Here is a 21,791-nt window from a genome sequence, read left to right as displayed (position 1 = left end):
ATTGCCTCAAGAAGGAGGATGGGGGTGGCCTTCCAGGATTAAGGAAGATGCTAGATACTGCCTCCCTAATACCCACCACCACCAAAGCTGACACCCCAGTGCATCTGAGGTTGGTCACTGTAGAATGTAAAACAAATATCAAGAAGCAAAAGTAGTCAAGCATGGCCACATTTATTTCAGGCTCATTGAACACCATACTTGGAGGAGCACAGGCCTGGGGCAGCAGAAGATCCTGGTCACTATGCATGGCTCTGTGCTTGTGACTCCTTTGGTCTCAGTCACGGAATGTCTTGTATCCTCTCCTGAGAAGGAAAGCAGAGGGAAAAGTGGGCCTTTTGGAGGTCTGGGGAACTGAGGAATGGCCAGGGTTACCTTGGTGGAAGAAGAAGGGAGGCAGTCAGGCTTGCTGTGAGCAGCAGCCAGAGAGGCAGAAGCTGGGTCAGAGATCTCACCTGAAAAATCTGGTCACACGTGGCAGCACTGTCTGGAATCTGCTCTTCCATGACCTTCGTGGAGGAAAAGGCAGCATGAGCCAGCCTGGGCCACTGGAGAAGTTCTCCATGTTCTCCATGGTGTTAGGAAAGATATCACCTTCCTCAGATTCTTTTTGCGCGTTTCTCACAGTCTGCAAAACAGTCAGTGGCCTCATTCTAACAGTTCTATTGAGGCTGGCCTCCATTACCTCATTTAGCAGCATTGATGTGCATCCTGCATTGCAGAAGGAGGGTGATCTGCATTGGGAATCCAGTCCCCAGAAAGTCATTTCAGACAATGGGAGGAAATGAGACTCACCGGTTGAGGAGGTGGAATGAAGGGAGTGAAGATCATGCTTCCAGATGGGTGAGAAGTGCCCAGAGTGACCCACACAAGGTTTCCTGGAGATCTGCTTTGTTCCAGACTGAACTGGATGTTGAGGCTGAGACCCGCCCCCTCCACGGTCCCAGCCCCTCTGCTTCTGCACACCCTTCCGCCCACCTACAGTCTAGCACATTCTGCTACAGCAGTGGATACATTTCTGTTATGTTATGCCCATAGTCCATGTTTCTCTCAACCTCCATCCCTTTAAACTTTGTTTCTTTTCCTGTGCTCTCTGTCTACCTAGTAGACTGAAGTCAGGGTTCTGTTGGCTGAACAAAAAATGAAGAAGTCTTCAACCAGACGGTGAGTCTATTTTCGTGGGGTTGCCACAGACAGGAGTATTCGTCAGTTCCCTCTCTCCTGGTTGAATTCGCAGTATGATGGCTCTCAATGCGTTCAGTAGTCTCAGGGTATAAATCATTAAAACTCAGAGAGGGAGTTGGGGGAGGTGTCCAGAGCCCAGTCCTACTCAGATTTTCCCCTCCCAGGGTTTTCTTCTTGGATGGTGCTGTGAATATTTGCTTCTGCATGTCAGTCAGTATCTTGTGGATGGTGGTCATGTGACTGGGAGTTTGGAGGGCTTGAGAACCATGCCCCACAACAGACAAAGGTCCAGACTGGTTTCCATAGATTTTAAAACTTTATAAATTACACTTAAAGCAATGATTTATTTTGAGTTAATGTTTACTAGGGTATGACTTATTGTTTTCTAGGCTATTAAGGTTTGATTGCTTTTTTCAGTACTGTTTATTTATTTATTTGATGCGGGGGTGGGGGTAGGGAATAATGGGCACACCAGGGCCTCTAGTCACTGCAAAGGAACTACAGACACATGCACCATATGCATCTGGCTTATGTGGGTTCTGGTGAATCAAACCTGGGTGCTTAGGCTTCCCATGCAAGTGCCTTAACCACTAAGCAATCTCTCCAGCCCTCACTACAGTTTCTTAACTTAATTATCTTGGAGCCTTGGTAGTAGTTTCTGGGACTTCCATTGTATCCACTGGCCCAGTGGTCTTCCCCAATGTGATACCATCCTGTAATGAATACCACCACATTGTATGAAAATCGCACACTTCCAGAGTGTAAGCATTCCTACCATCTTTGTCCTCCTCCAAGAAGGCTTAACTGTTCAGTGTTATATATATTAGCATAGAGCTCTGAGATATAACTTTACCTTCAGTGATGATTATGGTGAAACGAATGAGGAATGTGTACTTCCATTTTTTTAGGATTTTAATTTCTTTCAGCATTATTTTAAATATTTCTGTACACAACTCTGATTTATTGTGTTGAAATTCTCAACATATACTTCATTTATTTTATTATTTAAAGTGTCATTCAAGAAAATTTCCATCTCCAATTATTTGTTCCTGGTGTATAGAAATAGAGTAGTTTTGTACAACTCACTTTCTATCTTCTAATTATGCTAAGTAACTTCTGATATCTATAAAATTACTTTCTCTGGAATATGGCCTATTCTCTTTGTAAACTAGTAAGTCACTTTTAAGAAAGAAGTGTGCCTCCCCCACACTTTTTTTTTATTTGAGAGCGACAGACACAGAGAGAAAGACAGATAGAGGGAGAGAGAGAGAATGGGCGCGCCAGGGCTTCCAGCCTCTGCAAACGAACTCCAGAAGCGTGCGCCCCCTTGTGCATCTGGCTAACGTGGGACCTGGGGAACCGAGCCTCGAACCGGGGTCCTTAGGCTTCACAGGCAAGCGCTTAACCGCTAAGCCATCTCTCCAGCCCTAGTATGTCACTTTTAAATGAAGAAAGTCATTTACCTCCTCCTTTTCAATCTGTATGTCTTGCATTTAACCTTTTTTCATCATAATAATGCTGCATGCAAATGATAAGAATCTGTGGAAAGAGAGATTTTATCCCTAATGTCTTGACAAGAATATTCAGCCTTTCCAAATATCATATGCTTTATCTCATATGCACAATCTTGATTATGTGAAATGAGAATAGAGGGAGGGCTGTTTGTGGGAATGGAACTACATGAATCAGGAACAGAGAGGGTAATAGGGATAAAAATGTGCAAAGTACAATGATCTAAATGTGTGAAAATGCCATAATAAAATCTGTTATTCTGTATGCTAAATTTAAAAATTATTTAAAAATTATATTAGGGCTAAAGAGATGGCTTAGAAGTTTAGACGCTTCCTTCTGAAGCCTAAGTAGCCATGTTCGATTCCCCAGGTCCCACGTAAGCCAGATGCACAAGGTGGCACATGCGTCTTTGGAGTTTGTTTGCAGTGGCTGAAAGCCCTGGTACACCCATTCTCTCTATCTGCCTCCCTCTCTCTCTCTCAAATAAGTAATAAAACAAAAAATATTTTTGAAAGTATATTATTTTTTGTTTATTTTTATTTATTTATTTGAGAGCAACAGACAGAGAAAAAGAGGGAGAGAGAGAGAGAGAGAATGGGCGCGCCAGGGCCTCCAGCCACTGCAAAAGAACTCCAGACACGTGCACCCACTTGTGCATCTGGCTAACGTGGGTCCTGGGGAGTCAAGCCTCGAACTGGGGTCCTTAGGCGTCACAGGCAAGCGCTTAACTGCTAAGCCATCTCTCCAGCCCAAAAGTATATTAATATTTTAATTAAGAAAGTTTTATTTAGCATTTCATCATTAAGAATTTGGCTACCAGTAGATTTTTTTAAAGTAGATATACCTTATTGGGTTGAGTATATTCTCTTCTCTTTCAAAGCTATCTCAATTTAGGTTTTATTTTTTTTATTATAAATGGGATTTTATGGTATATAATGCCTTTTATGTCACACATATTGGTAATTATTATTCTTTTCCTTTATACTTTTCATACCATTAAATTCACTGGTAGATTTTCTTCTTTTGAGACAGATCGTTAATCTGTAACCCAAACTGTCCTAGAAATGAATTTTTAGTCCAGACTGGTGACAAATATGAGGTGCTTCTCCTTCCTCAGCCTCTCCAATGCTACAATTACAGGTCTGTGTCACCATGCCTAGTTTCATTGGTGACTCAGAGCTGAGATAGGCATCATAGACATATGTGGATATTTCTTTTGTGTGCTGGTAGCATGTTCTTGGTATATGTGCTAAAGAATGGGAAATATGGGTTCTATTTTTTACTCTTTTAGTGAATGTCCCTAGTGTTTCACATACTGGTTATATTATTTTATGTTCCCACTGCAATGTGTTTTTCTCCACTTCCTTGCCAGATGTCTTTTAGATTTTAAATTTTATTTCTCTTATTGATTTATAGAGGCAGCAGCTCACTAAGTATCTCAGGATAGCCTAGAATTTGCTAAGGAACCTAGACTGTCTTTGAATATGGCATTTTCCTGCCTCTGCCTCTTGTGTGCTAGAATAACAGGTATGAGCCAGCACATCTGGACCAACACAAACACACACACACACACACACACACACACACACACACACCTATGTGTGTATTATGGATATATCTATATCTATCTATTTATGTATATGTGTGTGTATATATATATATATATATATATATTTATTTATTTATTTATTTAAGATGAAACCTCATAGTTTTGATTTGCATTTCCTGATGGTAAAAATGTTGAGGAATTTCCTCACATATGTATTGCCATCTATATTTCTTCTTTTATAAAGTGCCTATTCAGATAATTTGCCCAGTTTTTGGATTATTAGGTTTCTAATTCTTTGTATATCCTTGTTATTAATCCTCTGTTATAGAAATAACTAATGAAGATTTTTCTCCCATTTTTTAGGTTGTCCCTTCACTCTGTTGACTTTTTTACTTTGCTGGGCTGAAACACTTAAGTTGATATACTACCATTTGTCAAGTTTTGATTTTGATTTTGTTTCCTGGGCTTTTGTGTCCCTTTCTTAGAATTTTTTTTTTTTTTTACCTGTGTCAAAATCCTAAAGTGTTTCTTTTGTGCCTCAAATTTTCAGGTCTTACTCAAAGGCTTTTGATCCATGTTGAGTGGATTTTTGTACATAAGAAATATATGGGTCAAATTTCAATCTATATATGGATAATCATTCTTCTCATCACATTTGTTAAGGAGCTTTGCATTTTTAACTTTTCTATATCTCCAAAGTCCTTCTTCATCTACCATTTCTCATACTATTTATGTCCATCTCCTCAAGTTATTTCTGAAGCTGCTTCTTTGCTGTTATTGTAACTGCTGTTGTCATTGCCCCTGTTGCTATACGTCACCTTCCATGGCTGCTACTACTCCTACAGAAAGTTTCTCTGCTGCGTCAGTGACACTGCTGATGCTACTGCTAATATATCATGTTACCCATTCTATTGCTATTCTCAAGGACATGGAGTAGACAAACAACCACTGGGGGATAGTTTATATTGGGGCCTAATATTGCAATACCAGGGAGTTTCAGGCTTTTTAGCCTACTCCTACAAACTTCCAAACTCCTCCTGCAAACCAACTCCAAAGGCTTCTCAACCATAAGGTCTGGTGTACTCAACATAAATGACCTCAATTCTTAGTACTATTATCCATTTGTCAGTTTTCCAGCCATATAAGAAAATCCTTGAGAAAATCAACTTAAAGAGAAAACATTTACTTTGGATGAGTTGTTTAGAAGATTCAATTCATGGTTGTTTTGCTTCACTGTATCCTGTCTATATTGAGGTAGAATATCATGGTGGAGAGTACATGTTGGAGCAAAGTTGCTCCTTTCATGCAAACAGGGAAAGAATGGGAGAATGACATCAGTGACAAAAAATGTCCCCAGTGATCCACTTTATCAAATAGGCTTAACTTCATAAAGATGCCACCACTTACTAATATACCACTAATGACTCTGTAAATGACTCATCCATTCTTGAAGCATGAGCCCTCATGGACCAGTCACTTCCCAAAGGCATTTCCCTCTGAACCCTATGTTCATTGGGAACCAAGCTTCCAATACATGAGATATTGGAGTACATTAATTTTCAAACCACAACATTTTCTTACTATAATTTTCAGGTTTTTTTAGTAGTTTCCCCACATATGGCAATTAACATGTTAACTTAATACAATTTAGCTAAGATTAACAGCAAATTAAATTTAATACTATACAAAACCTTGAACCTTATGTAAAGCATGGGACCACCCTGTTTATGCTATTACTGTAATAATATCACTACATATTGATAAAAATCCATCCAGACAGATTCACAAGGTCTTCCTCAGACAATAATTGTCCTTTATATATATAAATTATATCTTTTATATATATATAAAAGATAGAGGAAGAAAACAGTTACAGACCACAATACATTCCGGCAGCCTTTTGTCAGTGCCGGTACAGTTACCTTTGATAATGCTCTATTTTCTTTATGGGGATTTGAGTTATTTGTATAGACTTCTGAGATTTAACGTGAACATGCATGTACAAAATGTATTTAACACCCAAAAAGAGACAATTTGGGGAAACACTTCTAGGGAGCACAATGCTCAACTTACCCTTCACGGCTACTGTTTGGCCAAGTTAAGTAAATCCAACCCTACAGTGGCAGGTAAAAGGGTGAAAACTCCACAATATGGGGATGCAAATGGGCCTTTCAGCTCACTGTTTACCATTGAGAAGTACAAGGCAGTGCTAGCAGCTCATTGGCCTTTGTGGATAGCCATGTAAAGAAGCAGGAGACACTGTGGGAGAAGGAACTAGATATTTCCTGAGAATTTAATTGCCTGATTAAAATCTGATGGCATCTGAGGTAGCTGAGGACTGGCATTGGGTATATCATTCTCATATTACATACCTTTTTTTCTTCCTGTTATCTTTCCTTCTCCAGATAGCCAATCACTTCCCCTTTCTACTGCCTCAATGGAATAATACCACTGACTGAAAATCTCATTAGTCCCTGCCCCTGGTGATTCTCCCTTTGTGAGAATCTCCAACCTCTGAATCCTGGGATAGATCTCATGACCCTGCCTTTGACTCCAAAGTAGGGCAGAACAAAATTATTAGGCTTCCTCAGGAGAAGGCATCTCTTCTGCTTGCAAAATGGTCCCCTTTAGGCAAGAAGGAGATAATTGGAGATGAAGAAGGTGTGACAAGCACAGTTGTTGAAGTTTAGAGAAGTTTGGAAGATTGGTGGGAGGCTATGGAAGAAGTATGGAAGAACATTTGCTTGAAAGCTGAGAGGATGTGTTGATGTGAAAAAAAGTTTGTCCCCAATGAGGGGTCAATTGGCTAGACCCAGGCCCTGACATTCTATAGGGAGTTCAGCAAAAAACATTTTAGATGAAAAATAATGTGAAAGAATAAAGAATTGAGGAAAACTAATAACTGGAAGAAGTCAAAGATTTAGGACAATAAATTTTTCTGAGACACTGCCTTGGTAATTACATCAACTTTTGGTGCCTCCAACAGTGCAGAATGGCTCCAATTTCTCCACATCCTCTTCAATGTTTGTTATGTTTTGGAGAGAGTATCTATCCTAATTGAATGAGTTGGTTCCTCATTGTGGTTTTGATTTTCATGTCCTGTCTTTTCATGAAGTTCTTTGTCATTGGTATGTTTAGGAGAAATGTCTGTTTAAATCCTTTGCTTATATTATGTAGGTTATTTTTGTTGTTGAGTTTTAGTCTTTTGTTGTTTTTCTGGAGACAGTACTTTGCTCACTATCACATGTAATGAATCTTCCCGATTTCTCCACACCTTCCTGCCTCAGTCTTTCCAGTACTGAGACTTAAGGTTTGGGCCACAACCCTTGAGCCAGAAGAATAATATAATTTTACGGGGAGCAAGAGGGTAGTCAGTTTGAAGAGGGATCAAGGGAATTATTAAGGTAGGATATGAAGAAAAACAATAGAGGGGAAGGGGAGACTGCTTTATGGCATTCACAAGACTATTGACTGGGTGCATTGGACAGAAAATCCTACATGGGGAGTGAATAAATGCAGAGTTTTAGGAAAACAATTAAATGTTGAAGTGCTTGACAGAAATTGTGGTTGGGTTTGACAGAGCATAGGATGATGCAAAAGAAGGGAATATAGTGATTGTTGAAGGAGGTGTGGGAATTCTTATGTATGTCTGAAAACGGGATGTGTGCATTGAAGGTAAACATGGAGAATCATGATAAGATTGAATTTCTATGAGGGAGGCAATGTATGACTGGGATTTGCTGGGACAGAGACTGTGTGAGTAAAGAAGTCATATAAATATTGGGAAAGGCATAAGAGAATAAGGGAGTGAAAACTTATTCCAGCAGTGAGTAGAATGGAGAGGAAGATTCCACTCACTACAAATGTGGTTTTCTAGGGGCAGCATAAGTACACTAGGGGCAGCAAATCTAGTGGCTATTCTGACCCCCAATCCTTGACCTAGAAACATGGAAAACATGGACATATCTGCTGTACTCTGCTGCTCTTCTGATGCTATATGCAACAGTGGGCATGAGACCAGATCTCCATGGAGGATTGACCTTGGCTCTAAAAGATCTATAGGTGACTCTGATAGCTACAATCACCATGGCATCACTACCCTAGGTGTGATAAGCATTTCTGCCCCTTCCAGGCCTCCAAGTGTCACAATTGTGCTGACTTCTTGTGAGTATCATGTCTGATATGTTAGAGGTCAGTCCTCTTTTACATCTGACTAACCTTAGGCTTTCAATCCCCTATTTAGGAAGCAACACAGGACCTTGCCTGCTGTGAGCTCCAGGAAGAAGAAGCAGCGTGCACAGCTAAAGAGGCATCTGGCTCGATTGCTGATAAAGAATATGGCTGTTGCCCCTAAATCCCGCATGCATGTCAAGATGATGACTATTGAAACGAGAGACCTCAGTGAGTATCTTGGGTCAGGGAGGAAGCCTGAGTTTGTATGCAGAAAGCATGAGTAATTCTATCACCATCCCTGTTACAGAATTGTAGTGTGACCTTGGGCAAACAGTCCTTGGACCATAGCTGGTCTGTGCATGAAACATCATATCAATGTTAGGCACCAAATATTTGTCAGGAAAAAGAGATCCAGGAGCTTAGAAAGATCTACAATGATGTAAGACCTCAGAAGGGATGGGGTTTTGGAATGGTGCTAATGGTAAAGCTCATCCAAATCTCATCTAATGTTTTTCAGATAGGAAGGAAGGCACCGTGCACTCACCAGAGGCCAGGCCTGGAAAAGCTTCACAGGAGGTAAGGAGAGTCTGTTGCCTTTGGGAGATGATACCAGTAGCCACTACCTAGAATCTTTGCACTGTGTCCCAATGACATATGTTCCACCTCCAAATATAACCACTGAGTGTCATGTGACCTTGGGAAAAATCACTTCTCCCTGAGTTTCAATATGAACTGAAAATTAAAGGTAAGCCTAGCTCAGGGTCTGACATTCCGGTTTACTGTACTCATACCAAAACATGCCCATCCCTCCTTTCTTTATGGTTGGTTTGCTACACAATTCCCATCTGTATTTTCTGCTCTTGTAGGAGAGTTCTCAAGGACCCCTAGTGCTCAGCCAGCCACGAGAATCTCAAACTCTGTCCTATACTCCAGTGACCACAGAGCAGCAACAGATGGCTTCTCTTTCCAGGGAGCACCACGGGCACTGTGTCAGGCCCAATAGGTGAGTAGAATGAGGAAATGGAACCAGATGTGTCTTGTGTTACTGTGTAAAACATTGGGCTTAGTGTTATGGGAAGTAGGAAAAGAAAGAGCAAGTGGATAGAAAGGAGTAGGAAAAGTGGTAAGCAAAGGAGAAGGCAGCATCACACAAGGAGGAGTAAGGATAGGACACTTTCAGCTTTGACAGTTCCTAATATTGAGGGTTTGGATAAGTGACTTTATTTTTTCCAAGTTTTCTTTTTCCCCCAGTGGGCATGGAGGAAAAGCATTATGTAGCTATAATATTGAAAAGGGGACAAAACTAGCCACATAGCAGGCCTTTAGTATGCCTGGACTGATATTCCACATTGTAAAAGATAGATGATATAGAAAGTCCTTCTGAAAACTGAGATCATGATAGGGAGGGCCACAGAAGTCCAAGGGACAGCTCAAGTCCAGAGGTCAGAAGAAAAAGCTTCTTGGAGAGGCACTATACTTTTCCTTCATGACCTGTGAGGACTGGGTAAATTGGAGGCAAGAGCCAGGCCTCAAGAAGGGATGGTGATCATGTCTTTCCAGATGCTTTGCAGATTAAAACATGGCTATTGTGATTCCCCATCATCATTACTGTAGCTCTAAGAGAGAAAAGCTGGTATAAATTAGAGTCCCTGGCAACCTGTATATAAGAAGGAATGGAAAGGAAAACAGACTAAGAAGGGAAGGGACATGCCCATGTCACAAGGACTAATGTGTTAAAAGTCATTCAGAATCCCCCATCCTGATATTGCAAAACCCTGGCCCTCCATGTGTACTGGTGGTATATGTCCACCAGAGGGTTTAATCCCCCGGCCTCTCCTCTCCTTGTTTCTAGATTCTCAAGTGTGATCCTGCAACCTTGTGCCACCCCTGGCCCTCTTCTACTGCAGCCACAGGTCCTGGCAAAGAAGTGGGGTCCAGGTCCCTGGAGGGGATGAGCTTAGTGGATGGGAAGAACAAAAGGTCTTGGGGGTGGGGGTGGGTTTGGAGGGATTTGGGGACTAAAGGATCACCTGTGCAAGTGGGAGGAGGTATGGTTTGCCAGTCCCCACTCTCTGACACCATTTTCTTTGCAGGTCTCTAGTGCCTCCAACCAGGATTCTGTTTCTGATGCTTTAGAGTGGCAGCGGAAGCTAGAGGCTGCTGAGGCTCTGCTGGCTCTGAAAAACTCTTCTCAGGCTCCTACTGACTCCATGCCCATTCAACAGTCTGACAGTCCACCAGGTAGCTGGTGTCTTGAAGGTGGAACATAGGGTAGAGATAGTTGGGAAATTGAAGGGGTTGTGATAAGCTGATTATAGCTGGAAATAGAGAATTGTGGTTTGAATCACCTTGGGTTTGGGCATTCAAGCTCCTTAGTCTGACTTCTGAGTTAGTAGTTGAAGGAGGATCAGTGATTCTTTAAGTTATTGGGTTTTGTGCTCCACAGCAAATGTTTGCAGCTCTAATGTTCATAGAAGTAGAAGCCAGGTGTGGAGGTTCAAACCTTTAATCCCAGAACTTGGGAGGCAGAGGTAGGAGTATCTCCATGAGTTCAAGGATACCCTGAGATTACATGGCGAATGCCAGGTCAACTTGGGCTAGAGCGAGACCTTACCTCATGAAACCAAAAAAAAAAATAAATAAATAAATAAAAAAGATACAAGTAGATTGTGGCCTCCAAAGGCTGACTATTAAGTGGCTCAAATAGAACTGGGTATGTATCAATGCCTTTACTATTTTCTATGACAAATTATTTGATAGGAAGAAGACTAAGGAAAGAAAAGATTTATTTGGGATTATACTTTCTAAAAATACATACTATCATGGTAGGGAAGGCATGACAGCAGGAGAAAAAGACCATTGGTCACATTGCAGCCATAGTCAGGAAGCTGAGGAAAAAACAAGCAGTGAGTCTGGGATATACATCTTCAAAGCCCATCCACAGTGATTCACTTCCTTCAGCAAAACTGCTTCCTAAAGGCTCCACAGCTTCTCCAAACAGTACCATCAGTTGAGAATCAAGTATTACACATGTGAACTTATGGGGGACATTTTACATTCATATTTTGCAAACCACAGCACTCTGTTCTTGGCCTGCATAAGTTCATGACCATATCATGACACAAAATATATTCAGTCCAAAGTCAAAAGTCTCCAAAAGTGTTTGAAAGTCAAACATCCACAGTAGCTCCATTTCCAGCATCTAGTATTAATGATGAAATTCTCTGGTCTGCCAAGAACACCTGTAGCTGTGATGCTTGAAACCCAAGCACAAGCCTCCCTGAGTCAGCAGGTATTCTTGGCAGCTGTATTCAGTCATGGAGTCTCTGCCACAACCTAATGTTCAGTTTCACACAATGACCTCATAGTGCTTCCCTGCAGGAACCTTAGCCATGCCCCATATATTACAGCCTCAGCAGCTTCAGGAATTATGGTTGCAATCCAGTGTCCCTGTATTTTTTGCATTTGTCCTACTTCTAAAATCAGTACTGCATGGGCAATGTTATCAAATTCGTTAATCCAAGGAAGATAAATTTTGATGGAGGAGCATGAACTTCTTTCAGCATTCATTCTTCAGGCTTCCTCCATTCAGCATGCCTCCTAGTTCAAGCCTCCAATGGCTTGGGTCTTGCTATCAGGGCATCTCTCCTATTGTTTCAATGCAAAACAGCAGGCCCATTTTCAGTGGTGGCTATTTCTTAAACAATTGCAACTGAAGCAGCCAAAATCTCTAGGACCTGAGACTTTGATTTATCTCTGTGACAAATTTTACAACATTCATATGTTTGGGCTCTATATTTTCCTCTCCCAAACACACCAGTCCTTTACTTTTATTTATTTTATTTTAAAATTTTTTATTTAAGAAAGAGAGAAAGAGGCAGAGAGAAAGAGAGAAAGAGGGAGAGAGAGAAGAGAGAGAAAGACAGACAGAGAGAGAGAGAGAGAGAATGGGTACACCATTGCCTCTAGCCACTGCAAATGTACTCCAGATGCATGTGCTACCCTGTGCATCTGTCTTATGTGGGTCCTGGAGACTTGAGCCTGGGTCCTTTGGTTTTGCAGGCAAGCGTCTTAACTGCTAATCCATCTCTCCAGCCCATGAGGTTTTAATAAAAAGGTTGCATCCATCGACCCTTTCTCCCCTGCCCCAATTCTGAGTGTCTTTAGTGGGATTATTGGTATTCACTGTCAGGATCAAGAGACCTCAATCAGTCACTGCGTGGTTGGGGTAAACTTGGTGTCTCAGGCTATTCCCACCCACTGTGAGGCTCTTACAGTCCCCACCTTTTTCCACAGTATTCCCTGAGCTTTGGTAAGCATGATAGAGATCTGATTTAGTGTTTCTCTGTAGGTTCTGGATCCCTGTTTTCTATTACTTTTAAAATTATCTTTGCTCAAGTTCTTAGGACATGGGAAGGACACATCCAGTACACCACATGAACTGCCTATTTCCCAGTCCCTGACAAAGTCCTCCCCCCCAAAAAAACAACTTCTTAAACTAACATAGACAGTCCATGGTACTGTTTACATTTTGATCTTTCAGAACTATCCATTAAGTTTTTCCCATAGCATTATAAAGACTCGGGAGCTCAAAATTCTAAATCCTTTTGTATTTCTCCCACAAACCAGGTCCAGTACCTAAAACAATTTCATCATAGCAGAGAAAGAATAGCAAGAGCAGACATCATAGCATCACATATTCACATCATCAGGCAGGAAAGAAAAGGATTGGGCTGTCTTGCACTGGAAAATTTGGCTGGACTATAACATCCCAAGACCTGCTCCCAGTGACACACCTCCTCCAGCAAGATTTCACCTCCCAAAGGCTCTACACACTAAGGATTAACCATAAACACATGAGGCTATGGGAGACAATTTGCATTCAAATCAATACATCTCTTAACTGTGAACGCCAGTAAAATTAGAACAAATTATATATTTCCAACATATATTGGAATAGAGCAAACATTCCTATTCCAAAAGGAAGGAATGGACACATGGCTAGGAAAGACCAGATCAAAGCAAGACCAAATCTCAGCATGGCAAATAACAAACTGCAGCTCCATGTCCATGTTCAGTAGCTTGAAATTACTATAGAATCCTCTAGGTTCCAAAGAGCTTGGATAGCCCCAACCCACACGTTTTTTGGTCTTTAGCACACACAGCTTCTGTCTTTGACTGGCTTTTTTTCTGAGCCTATAGCTTTCCTTGGCAGATATTCCATGGTCCTGGTATCTCCCACATCCTGGGATCTCCATTGTTATTTAGGCTTAATCTAAACAATGTCACAAAATAGCATCCCAGCGTCTCCTTGCAGGGACAATGACCCTGCCTCACATTTCTCAGCTTCAGCAGCTCTCTAAAACCATGAAACAAAGCACCATGACTTTCTCAGTCTTTCATGCCTACCAAACTAGTACCATGCGAATGATGTTGCTAATTTCTGTTGCCCTTTGGACCAAAGGTACAAAGTTTCCTAAATCTGAAAACACAGATTAGGCAATTGTTTTTGAGCTGCATTATATTTTCTGTTGTTAAAGAATTTGCATTCTTACAACTTAAAGCCTTCAATTGGTAAGGTAGTATCCTCATGGCAAATTTGTTTTATAGTCCCAACACAGAACAATAGGTTTCTCTTTTTCTCAGTATGCTTATTGTGGGGAACTTTACACTTGCTCCTTTCTTCTCCAAATGACACATTCTTCATATCTTTTTGCCCTGTACTTTCAAGGTAGACCTGAAATCAGAGCAGTGAGCAAAAACCATGCCATGGGCTTGATGCTATTCTCCTTTGAAATTTTCTCCTCCAAAAAGTCCGTTACTTTTAAGTTCATCTTTATTCAAATTACCAGGACACGAGCAGAATTCAGCCAGTTTCTTTGCCATAATATAACATGAACTGTCTTCAACCCAGTTGCACATAAAATCTTTGTTCCCCTCTGAAACCTCATGAGTCAAGCCTTCACTCTCCATGTTTATCTCCACATTTGGGACTTCCAAACCCACACAAGAATGGCTCCTTAAACTCTGCTTGCACTGTAGACTTTTCAAACCAATAACCTCCTGACAAATAATGCAGCTTGCTAAGCAACTGAGCCACCAGAATGCCCCATTGTAGATTTATCTAGCCCAAAGCTCCAAACTCTTTCCATGGTCTCACAAAGCAGTTCCAAAGGCCTACAAAGTACATGATCAGGTTTATCACAACAATGGACCCACTTCTCAGGACCAATTTTCTCTGTTAGCTTGTTTACTTATTACTTTGACTAACCTTATGACAAGAAGCAATTTAAGGAAAGAAAGGGTTTAATTTGGCTTACAGATTTTAGAGGATACATTCCATAATGGTAGGGAAGGTATGGCAGCAAGAGCAGAAGGCCAACTGGTCACATTGCAGCCAGTCAGAAAGCAGTGCTAACAGGAAGTGAGGTCATGCTATAAATCCTTAAGGCCCACCTCCAAAGATCCGCTGTAAGGTTCGGGAGTGACCAAGACCAAGCAAACCATTCTGAGGCAAAGATGAAAGCTTTTATTCAGGAAAAACACAAGCTGCCAGGACTGACTCTCAAGAGCAAAGCACAGCCAACCTGAGGTTACAGATGGTGCACTTCATAGGGCTTCTTCAGTTGGGGGAAGGTGAGGAAGGGAAAAGAGCTCCTTTTTTCTTTACATTAGCTATTTCAAGTAGCTAGGGTGTGAGACCAGAGCAGTGAGCGGGTGACTTATGAGATAAGGAGCCAGGAAATCATGACTGGAGCATTGTTAAGCAAGGAAGGGATAATGGCTGGGCAATTTCTTGAGGAATGTGGGTAAGTCTCTGTTGCCATCCTGCTGTCCTTGGTGACTCCATTTTGGGAGCCCATCCCGACCTAACATTCCTGCCTGTTGTTAATGACAAGAGACGAAGGTTAATTTTTTCATGCTGACCATAGGGGCAGTGAGTTCTTACGGGAGAGGCTGGATAATGCAATCGATGGGTCTCTCTTTAAGGCAGGTGATGAGGAGGCAGTTTCATGGTGGCTAGAGATGGCAGAGTGGTAGCACATTGTTATGACTTGGTCCTGAATGAAACAGAGACCTCTCTCATACCATCCCTGTATTGAGCTGGCTTCTAGGCAGTCGCTGGTGACACCTGTTATAGAGAAGGTGAGGGAGATGGGCCCTGTGCACCCCATGAGAAAACAGAAGGGAAAATTAAGTTGTTTGTTACTCTTGTCAACAGCTACAACATCAAGACACCAGGCGTAGGGCTAGAGAGATGGCTTAGTGGTTAAGCACTTGCCTGTGAAGCCTAAGGACCCTGGTTCAAGGCTCGATTACCCAGGACCCACATTAGCCAGATGCACAAGGGGGCGCATGTATCTGGAGTTTGTTTGCAGTGGCTAGAGGCCCTGGAGAGCTCATTCTCTTTTTCTTTCTCTTGCTCTTGCTCTCTATGCCTCTTTCTCTGTCTGACACTTTAAAATAAGTAAATAAAAATAAAAATAAAACACCAAGCATAAAGGGAGGATGAGCATTCAGAGGTGAGGGATAGAGGGCTTGGGGCAAGAAAGAGGAGGCAGAGGGGCACCAGGAAGCCCCTGATCATCAAGAGGAGCATTTTGGGATCAGGATAAGAGTAAGAACACAAAAGAGTTTAAGTTTGAGAGTGTCCATTGGGGTGGCAGTGTACTTATCCCTGGATGAGATAGGTTTAAGAGCTAAGGAAGCAGGGGGCCTGAGAAATACCTCTGATTCTGGCTAAGGCAAGTGGGAGGAGCTGGAGCCAGGATAGGTGAAGTTCAGAAGTAATCAGGGACAGCTGAGGCAGAAGGCATAAGTTAATGTTAGAGTCTAATACTGTAAGTCAGCATCAGACAGGGAGCCTATTAGTCTGAATCTTTGTTTATATTGTAGCTATATTTTTCTTACTGGGTGATTAAGTCCATGTAGGCTGTCAGAATTAACTGTATATTTTGGAGGTCAACAATGGTGCTGTAAAAAAGACCTTTGGGGACCTGTGAGGAGTTCTATGACTCTCAGCATTGTGATCTACTAGGATAAGTCAAGGCCATGCTGACCAAGTGGCCTTCTCTCTTTTGGAAGGCCTGGAGGACTGATTTTCCTCCGATGTGACTCTCCTGTTGCAGATACTCTGACTTGGAATTCATTTGTGGGTCTCCATATCCTCTTGATCAAGAAGACAGGTAACTTATCAGAGGCTAGAAGTTCAAGTTTACCATCATCTCCTGTGGCCTTCTGACCTGGGAGCAGGAACCAAAATATTGGTTATCCTTTAAACTCCAATGCTTCCAATTGATTTTGGCTTCTACATATGGTTAGTAATCACTCAGAGAGACTGTACATATCTGATTAGCAAAACAGATTAGTTAAAAAGGGTACAGAACATATCTGGTTAGCAAATGGTTAGCAAAGCAGATCTGGTTAGAGAATGACACAATAGTTTAAGATCATTTGGACTAATATTTAAGTTTAATTGTCAGATGATAGTGTAAGCTAAATCTTAGACATAGAAAGCGTACAAATTCTATCTTTTTTTTTAAAGTTTTTATTTATTTATTTATTTGAGAGCAACAGACACAGAGAGAAAGACAGGTAGAGGGAGAGAGAGAGAATGGGCGCGCCAGGGCTTCCAGCCTCTGCAAACGAACTCCAGAAGCGTGCGCCCCCTTGTGCATCTGGCTAACGTGGGACCTGGGGAACCGAGCCTCGAACCGGGGTCCTTAGGCTTCACAGGCAAGCACTTAACCGCTAAGCCATCTCTCCAGCCCCAAATTCTATCTTTTAAGTATATATCACTTATAAGTATAGACAGAACATTTTAATAGCATGAAAACAATATCTCATCAAATATTTTTATCAATAACTTTAAGGCAATTGATTTAATCTAGAAATTGTATGCCAGAAAAAAGACAAGACAGTATATAAACTTCACGTCTGTGTTTGAAAACAACTTTGGTTAGTCTATATACCAATGTAAGAACCAATTACCCTCCTCCACCAACCAAGCTGAAAGCAGAATAGCAATTTAAGTTTATATTATTAGGGCAGAAAACATGTCTTAAGTATCAATATCTTTATAAGCAATTAACTTAATATACCATAAATGAGACAATTAATTAAGTGAAACCTTGACTGAGACTGTTTATACATAGCTCAAGTATAAAATAAAATCTGGTCATTGTTAAGCAAGCCCAATTTTAACATACATTAGAGACAATAAGACAGACATAAAATAATTTCTTAAATAAGTACCTTTTACCATTGAACAATTTTAAGGTTTAACTAAAGAAATATTTATGACTGTTACATGAAGCGTAGAGAAACTATATTAATGTTGTTTGTATATAGTGGATTTTCCTAAGACATGGTGAGCTTTTGCAGTTTTTCTAAGAACAAAATCACAATAAGTCAGTTTTTTTTGGGGGGGGGTTCGAGATAGGGTCTCACTTTAGCTCAGGCTGACCTGGAATTCTCTATGTTGTCTCAGAGTGGCCTCAAACTAATGGTGAAACTCCTACCTCTGCCTCCCGAGTGCTGGGATTAAAGGTGTGCACCACCATGCCCTGCAATAAGTCAGTTTTTATAAGACTTAGATAACCTCAGTGAACCTCATCCAGCAAAACCAGCATGAACAAGACAAGAATCATCTTAAAATTATAGTTTTAGCCAGGAATGGTGATGTATGCTTATTGATGGCCAAGCATCATGGACTTTGTATAAACCAAATTACAATATTCTGATATCTGGAAAAGTCCCATATTGAAAAAAGTACAGTTCACATATTTAAGGCACATGAGGTTACAGAGAGTAAACTATGATCAAAAGATCTGCTAACATAACTGAAAATAAATAAGAAATCTATGTTATGTAGTAACATTTTTTGCTTAAATATAAAGATATGAAAAGTTTTACAATTTTTAAAGCTTATCAGAATTGGGATATTTTATAATATATATATATGGTGTATGTATATATTATGAGGAGATTTAGCACTTTTAAAAGCTAAATAAAATGCCCATCCAATCTGTAAGTCAGTTTCTGAAATTAATTCAGCTATATCTAATATACCCAAAGAATAGAGAAACTGACTAAACTGCCATGATCTAATGACAAAAGGAGACAAGTCTCATGGAAAAGAGAGGGAATGGGCATGCCAGAGCCACTTGCCACTGCAAACAATTTCCAAATGTATGCTCCACTATGTGCATCTGGCTTTGTAAATAAGCAGTCTAACTGCTCAGTCAAAAAGAAATATTTTTAGGGCTGGAGAGATGGCTTATGGTTAAGCGCTTGCCTGTGAAGCCTAAGGACCCCGGTTCGAGGCTCGGTTCCCCAGGTCCCACGTTAGCCAGATGCACAAGGGGGCGCATGCGTCTGGAGTTCGTTTGCAGAGGCTGGAAGCCCTGGCGCGCCCATTCTCTCTCTCTCCCTCTATCTGTCTTTCTCTCCGTGTCTGTCGCTCTCAAATAAATAAATAAAAATTTAAAAAACTATGATATTAATTACTTTTAGTGTTCCTTCTGGGGAACAATCAACTAGTAAAAATTGGCTATGCCATCTAATACAGTGGGCTTGGTGGAGAACATCCCACCACAATGAAATGGCACTGCTCAGAACAGAAAACATTCTGCAGCGTTAGGGCTGTGAGCCACATACATACTCATACACACACATTCATTTTAAGTGCGCTTTTCATATAGACTCTAGACAACCATTTCCCTTTTACATATTCATTCATTTATTTATTTATTCAGAAGCTGTTAATTCCCATTTTAAATTTCTATTATATTTACAACTCTGGAGACTAAAATCAAACCTTGTTACCAGGCAGGGGTCAGGAGAGGCTGAGGGAGCTGGAAGAGCCACAGGAGCTGTTGGGGTGAGGTTATCTATGGCATCCGGGTCAAAAGCAGACAGTGAGGATGAGTATGGGGGAGGGGTTGAATGAGAGCACATTCCTGAGACCTTGGCTAGAAGGACCTGATGAGAAGAGCAGGTAGAGCAGAGAGAAGCCCGTGCATGCAGAGTGAAAAATGCTTGAACATAGGATATTTTGGATCATTTGCCTGTATGTTGGCAGAATTTTTTTTTAAATCAGTGAGAATTTGGAAATCAAAAGTACTATTACCAGGCCATTTGGACCCATTGTCCAGCTTATATTATGGCCAACCAGAATTTCAGTGAAAGATAAGATGTCATCCAAGAGTTGTAGAGGCTTTAAGTTCTTAAAGAGACAGGGAAAAAGCAAAACAAGAGTGAGAGAGAAGAACCAGGGCTTAAATTAGGTTTACACAGAACACCAATATGAACGCCCTGACTCATCAGGGTGAACAGGACCTGCACTTCCCACATGGACAGAGGCCATACAGGTCGCAACTGTCAGCTTTTTAGCCTGTTAATGGGAAAGGCAGGTGACTGTTCTCCCAATGGCGAAAATGGCTGTCAGTGAAAAACGAGACCTCAGGAGGGAGAGGGAGGAGAGTGTTCCATGATAGTGCAACTGAACAAAAAGGCTCCCTTTAGGGTATGGTAGACCAGACAGCAAGAGACCCAAAGTATCAAGACTGCATCTTTCTTGAGACCTGGTGTTGGGGCCCAAAAATGGCTGAGGGGTGTAGCGTGGCTTGTCTACATGGCTTCCACGAGGAGGGATTAAATCTGAGAGCAGGTGAACCCAAGAGGGACACTTACCAAAAAGGAGGAAGGAGATGAGGAAAGGAAGAAGAGTGAGGCCGGATTGTGGTGGGTGTGAAAGCCCATACCAGGTAGAGATGGTACAAAGCCTTCAGAGGGTCAAATGGTAACTCAGTGGTCTGGTCAGGAGAAAGGAGGTCTGGCCATCCAAGAGGAAAACTGAAAGCCTCCTATCCAAGTCAGGGCACCAGATGTAAGGTTTAGAATTGATGGAGGCTATGCAAAGATGAAAGCATTTATTCAGGAAAACTACAAGCTGCCAGGACTGACTCTCAAGAGTTGATCACATCCAACCTGAGATTCCACATACTGCTCTTTATAAGGCTTCTTCAGTTGGGGGAAGATAAGGAAGGGAAAAGGACTCCTTTGTTCTTTACATTAGCCACTTCAGATAGCTAGAGTGTGAGACCAGAACAGTGAGCAGGTGACTTATAAGATAAGGGGGCAGGAAATCATGACCTGGGGCATTGTTAGGCAAGGAAGGGATAATTGCTGGGTGGTTTCTTGAGGAATGTGGATAAGTCTGGGTCACCATTCTGCTGTCCTTGGTGGCTCCATTTTGGGAGCCCATCCTGACCTAACACAACTTTCTCCAGCAAAGCTCTACCTCATAAAGATGCCACAGCCACAAACTACACAAAAAATGCCACTAGCTGGGGATCAAACTTCATGTGTTTTCAAACACATGGGACTTTGGGGGACATTTTAAGTTCAAACCACAACAGGGTATAATAACGTACAGGCCAGGGCTATCTTAGTCCACTGTAGCTTGAGATGGTCTCGGAAGGACACACCAGGTAATATGCACCTTAAATAGAAGGGATTATAACGCTCACTCCATGGAGTCTTCCTTGTAGATGTAGAGCCTGGCTGCCTTCCTATACTGCATTTTGCCACTGAACCTAAATAGCATGCTCAGAGAGAAAGGGCTTCATGAGTTCAGAGGAGAATTACATCCCTGAGGAGGCTGTGAGTAAAGGCTAGGAATTGCTGAGAAAAAAATCAGATGGGGACAAGTGTGTGTGCGCAGAAGCAGTGCTGGGTGAAACTGAATGAAGCTGGAGCTGTTACTGATCACAGAGGTATGGCTGAGGAGACATCATAGGCTAGGCCAGCAACTGTGGGTGGCGAGGGGAAGATACTTTCCTGATATGGGAAGGAACATATTCAGAGACCCAGGGGGCTGACCAAGAGATGGGGGAAGGCAAGAGTAGAAATGGAAAATTCAGACAGCAATAGCCCTGGTCTCACTAGTTCATTGATCTCAGTGACAAATGTTAGATTATGTGGGCTACAAAATAATGTGAGGAGTTTGGGGCAGTAACATGGATGTGACTTGGCTCTTGCACCTTCTTTCCTGACTATAGGTCCTGCTGGAGATACAGAATTGCAGCTGTCCAGCCCCTCTGTGCCATCTAGGCCTGCCAACTCTGCCTCACTGCCTACTGGACATTTGGACTGCATCTCCCTCTTGACCTAAGAGCCCAGAATGGGAAGCCTTGCTAGAGCACTGCCTGTTTGGTATCCTGTTTATGAATGTACAAAATGGTCCATATCTAAAATGATTAACATGTCTTTATTTTTTTGAGACAAGGTTTTATGTAGCCTAGACTGACCTCAAACTTGATATGTAGCCAAGGATGTCCTTGAACTCCTAGCCCTCTTGCCTCCACCTCCC

The 21,791-nt window shown here is 41.6% G+C and overlaps 2 protein-coding genes across 2 annotated transcripts in view; one reads left to right on the top strand and one right to left on the bottom strand.

Annotated features, from left to right (window-relative positions):
* The window catches only part of LOC101596138 (doublesex- and mab-3-related transcription factor C1), a gene marked incomplete at its 5' end in the record, with an annotated part of 47,639 nt that extends 25,869 nt beyond the window's left edge, over window positions 1–21,770 (top strand). The window contains 6 exons of the mRNA XM_045139877.1: window positions 8,487–8,644; window positions 8,934–8,992; window positions 9,283–9,419; window positions 10,269–10,329; window positions 10,510–10,657; window positions 21,481–21,770. Of these exons, the coding sequence (XP_044995812.1) occupies window positions 8,487–8,644; window positions 8,934–8,992; window positions 9,283–9,419; window positions 10,269–10,329; window positions 10,510–10,657; window positions 21,481–21,593 (676 nt within the window). The remainder of the gene's footprint in view (window positions 1–8,486; window positions 8,645–8,933; window positions 8,993–9,282; window positions 9,420–10,268; window positions 10,330–10,509; window positions 10,658–21,480) is intronic.
* LOC123456675 (protein FAM236D-like) lies at window positions 155–955 on the bottom strand. The gene is made up of 3 exons (XM_045140616.1): window positions 793–955; window positions 453–625; window positions 155–302 (listed from the first exon to the last, which is right to left on the bottom strand). The coding sequence occupies exons 1-3, from the start codon at window positions 826–828 to the stop codon at window positions 275–277; spliced, it is 237 nt and encodes a 78-aa protein (XP_044996551.1). The 5' UTR covers window positions 829–955; the 3' UTR covers window positions 155–274.
* Window positions 21,771–21,791: the final 21 nt, after the last annotated feature.

This window comes from Jaculus jaculus, chromosome X, assembly GCF_020740685.1.
Source record: "Jaculus jaculus isolate mJacJac1 chromosome X, mJacJac1.mat.Y.cur, whole genome shotgun sequence".
NCBI classification, from domain to species: domain Eukaryota; kingdom Metazoa; phylum Chordata; class Mammalia; order Rodentia; family Dipodidae; genus Jaculus; species Jaculus jaculus.
This window is presented reverse-complemented; position numbering and strand designations above follow the sequence as displayed.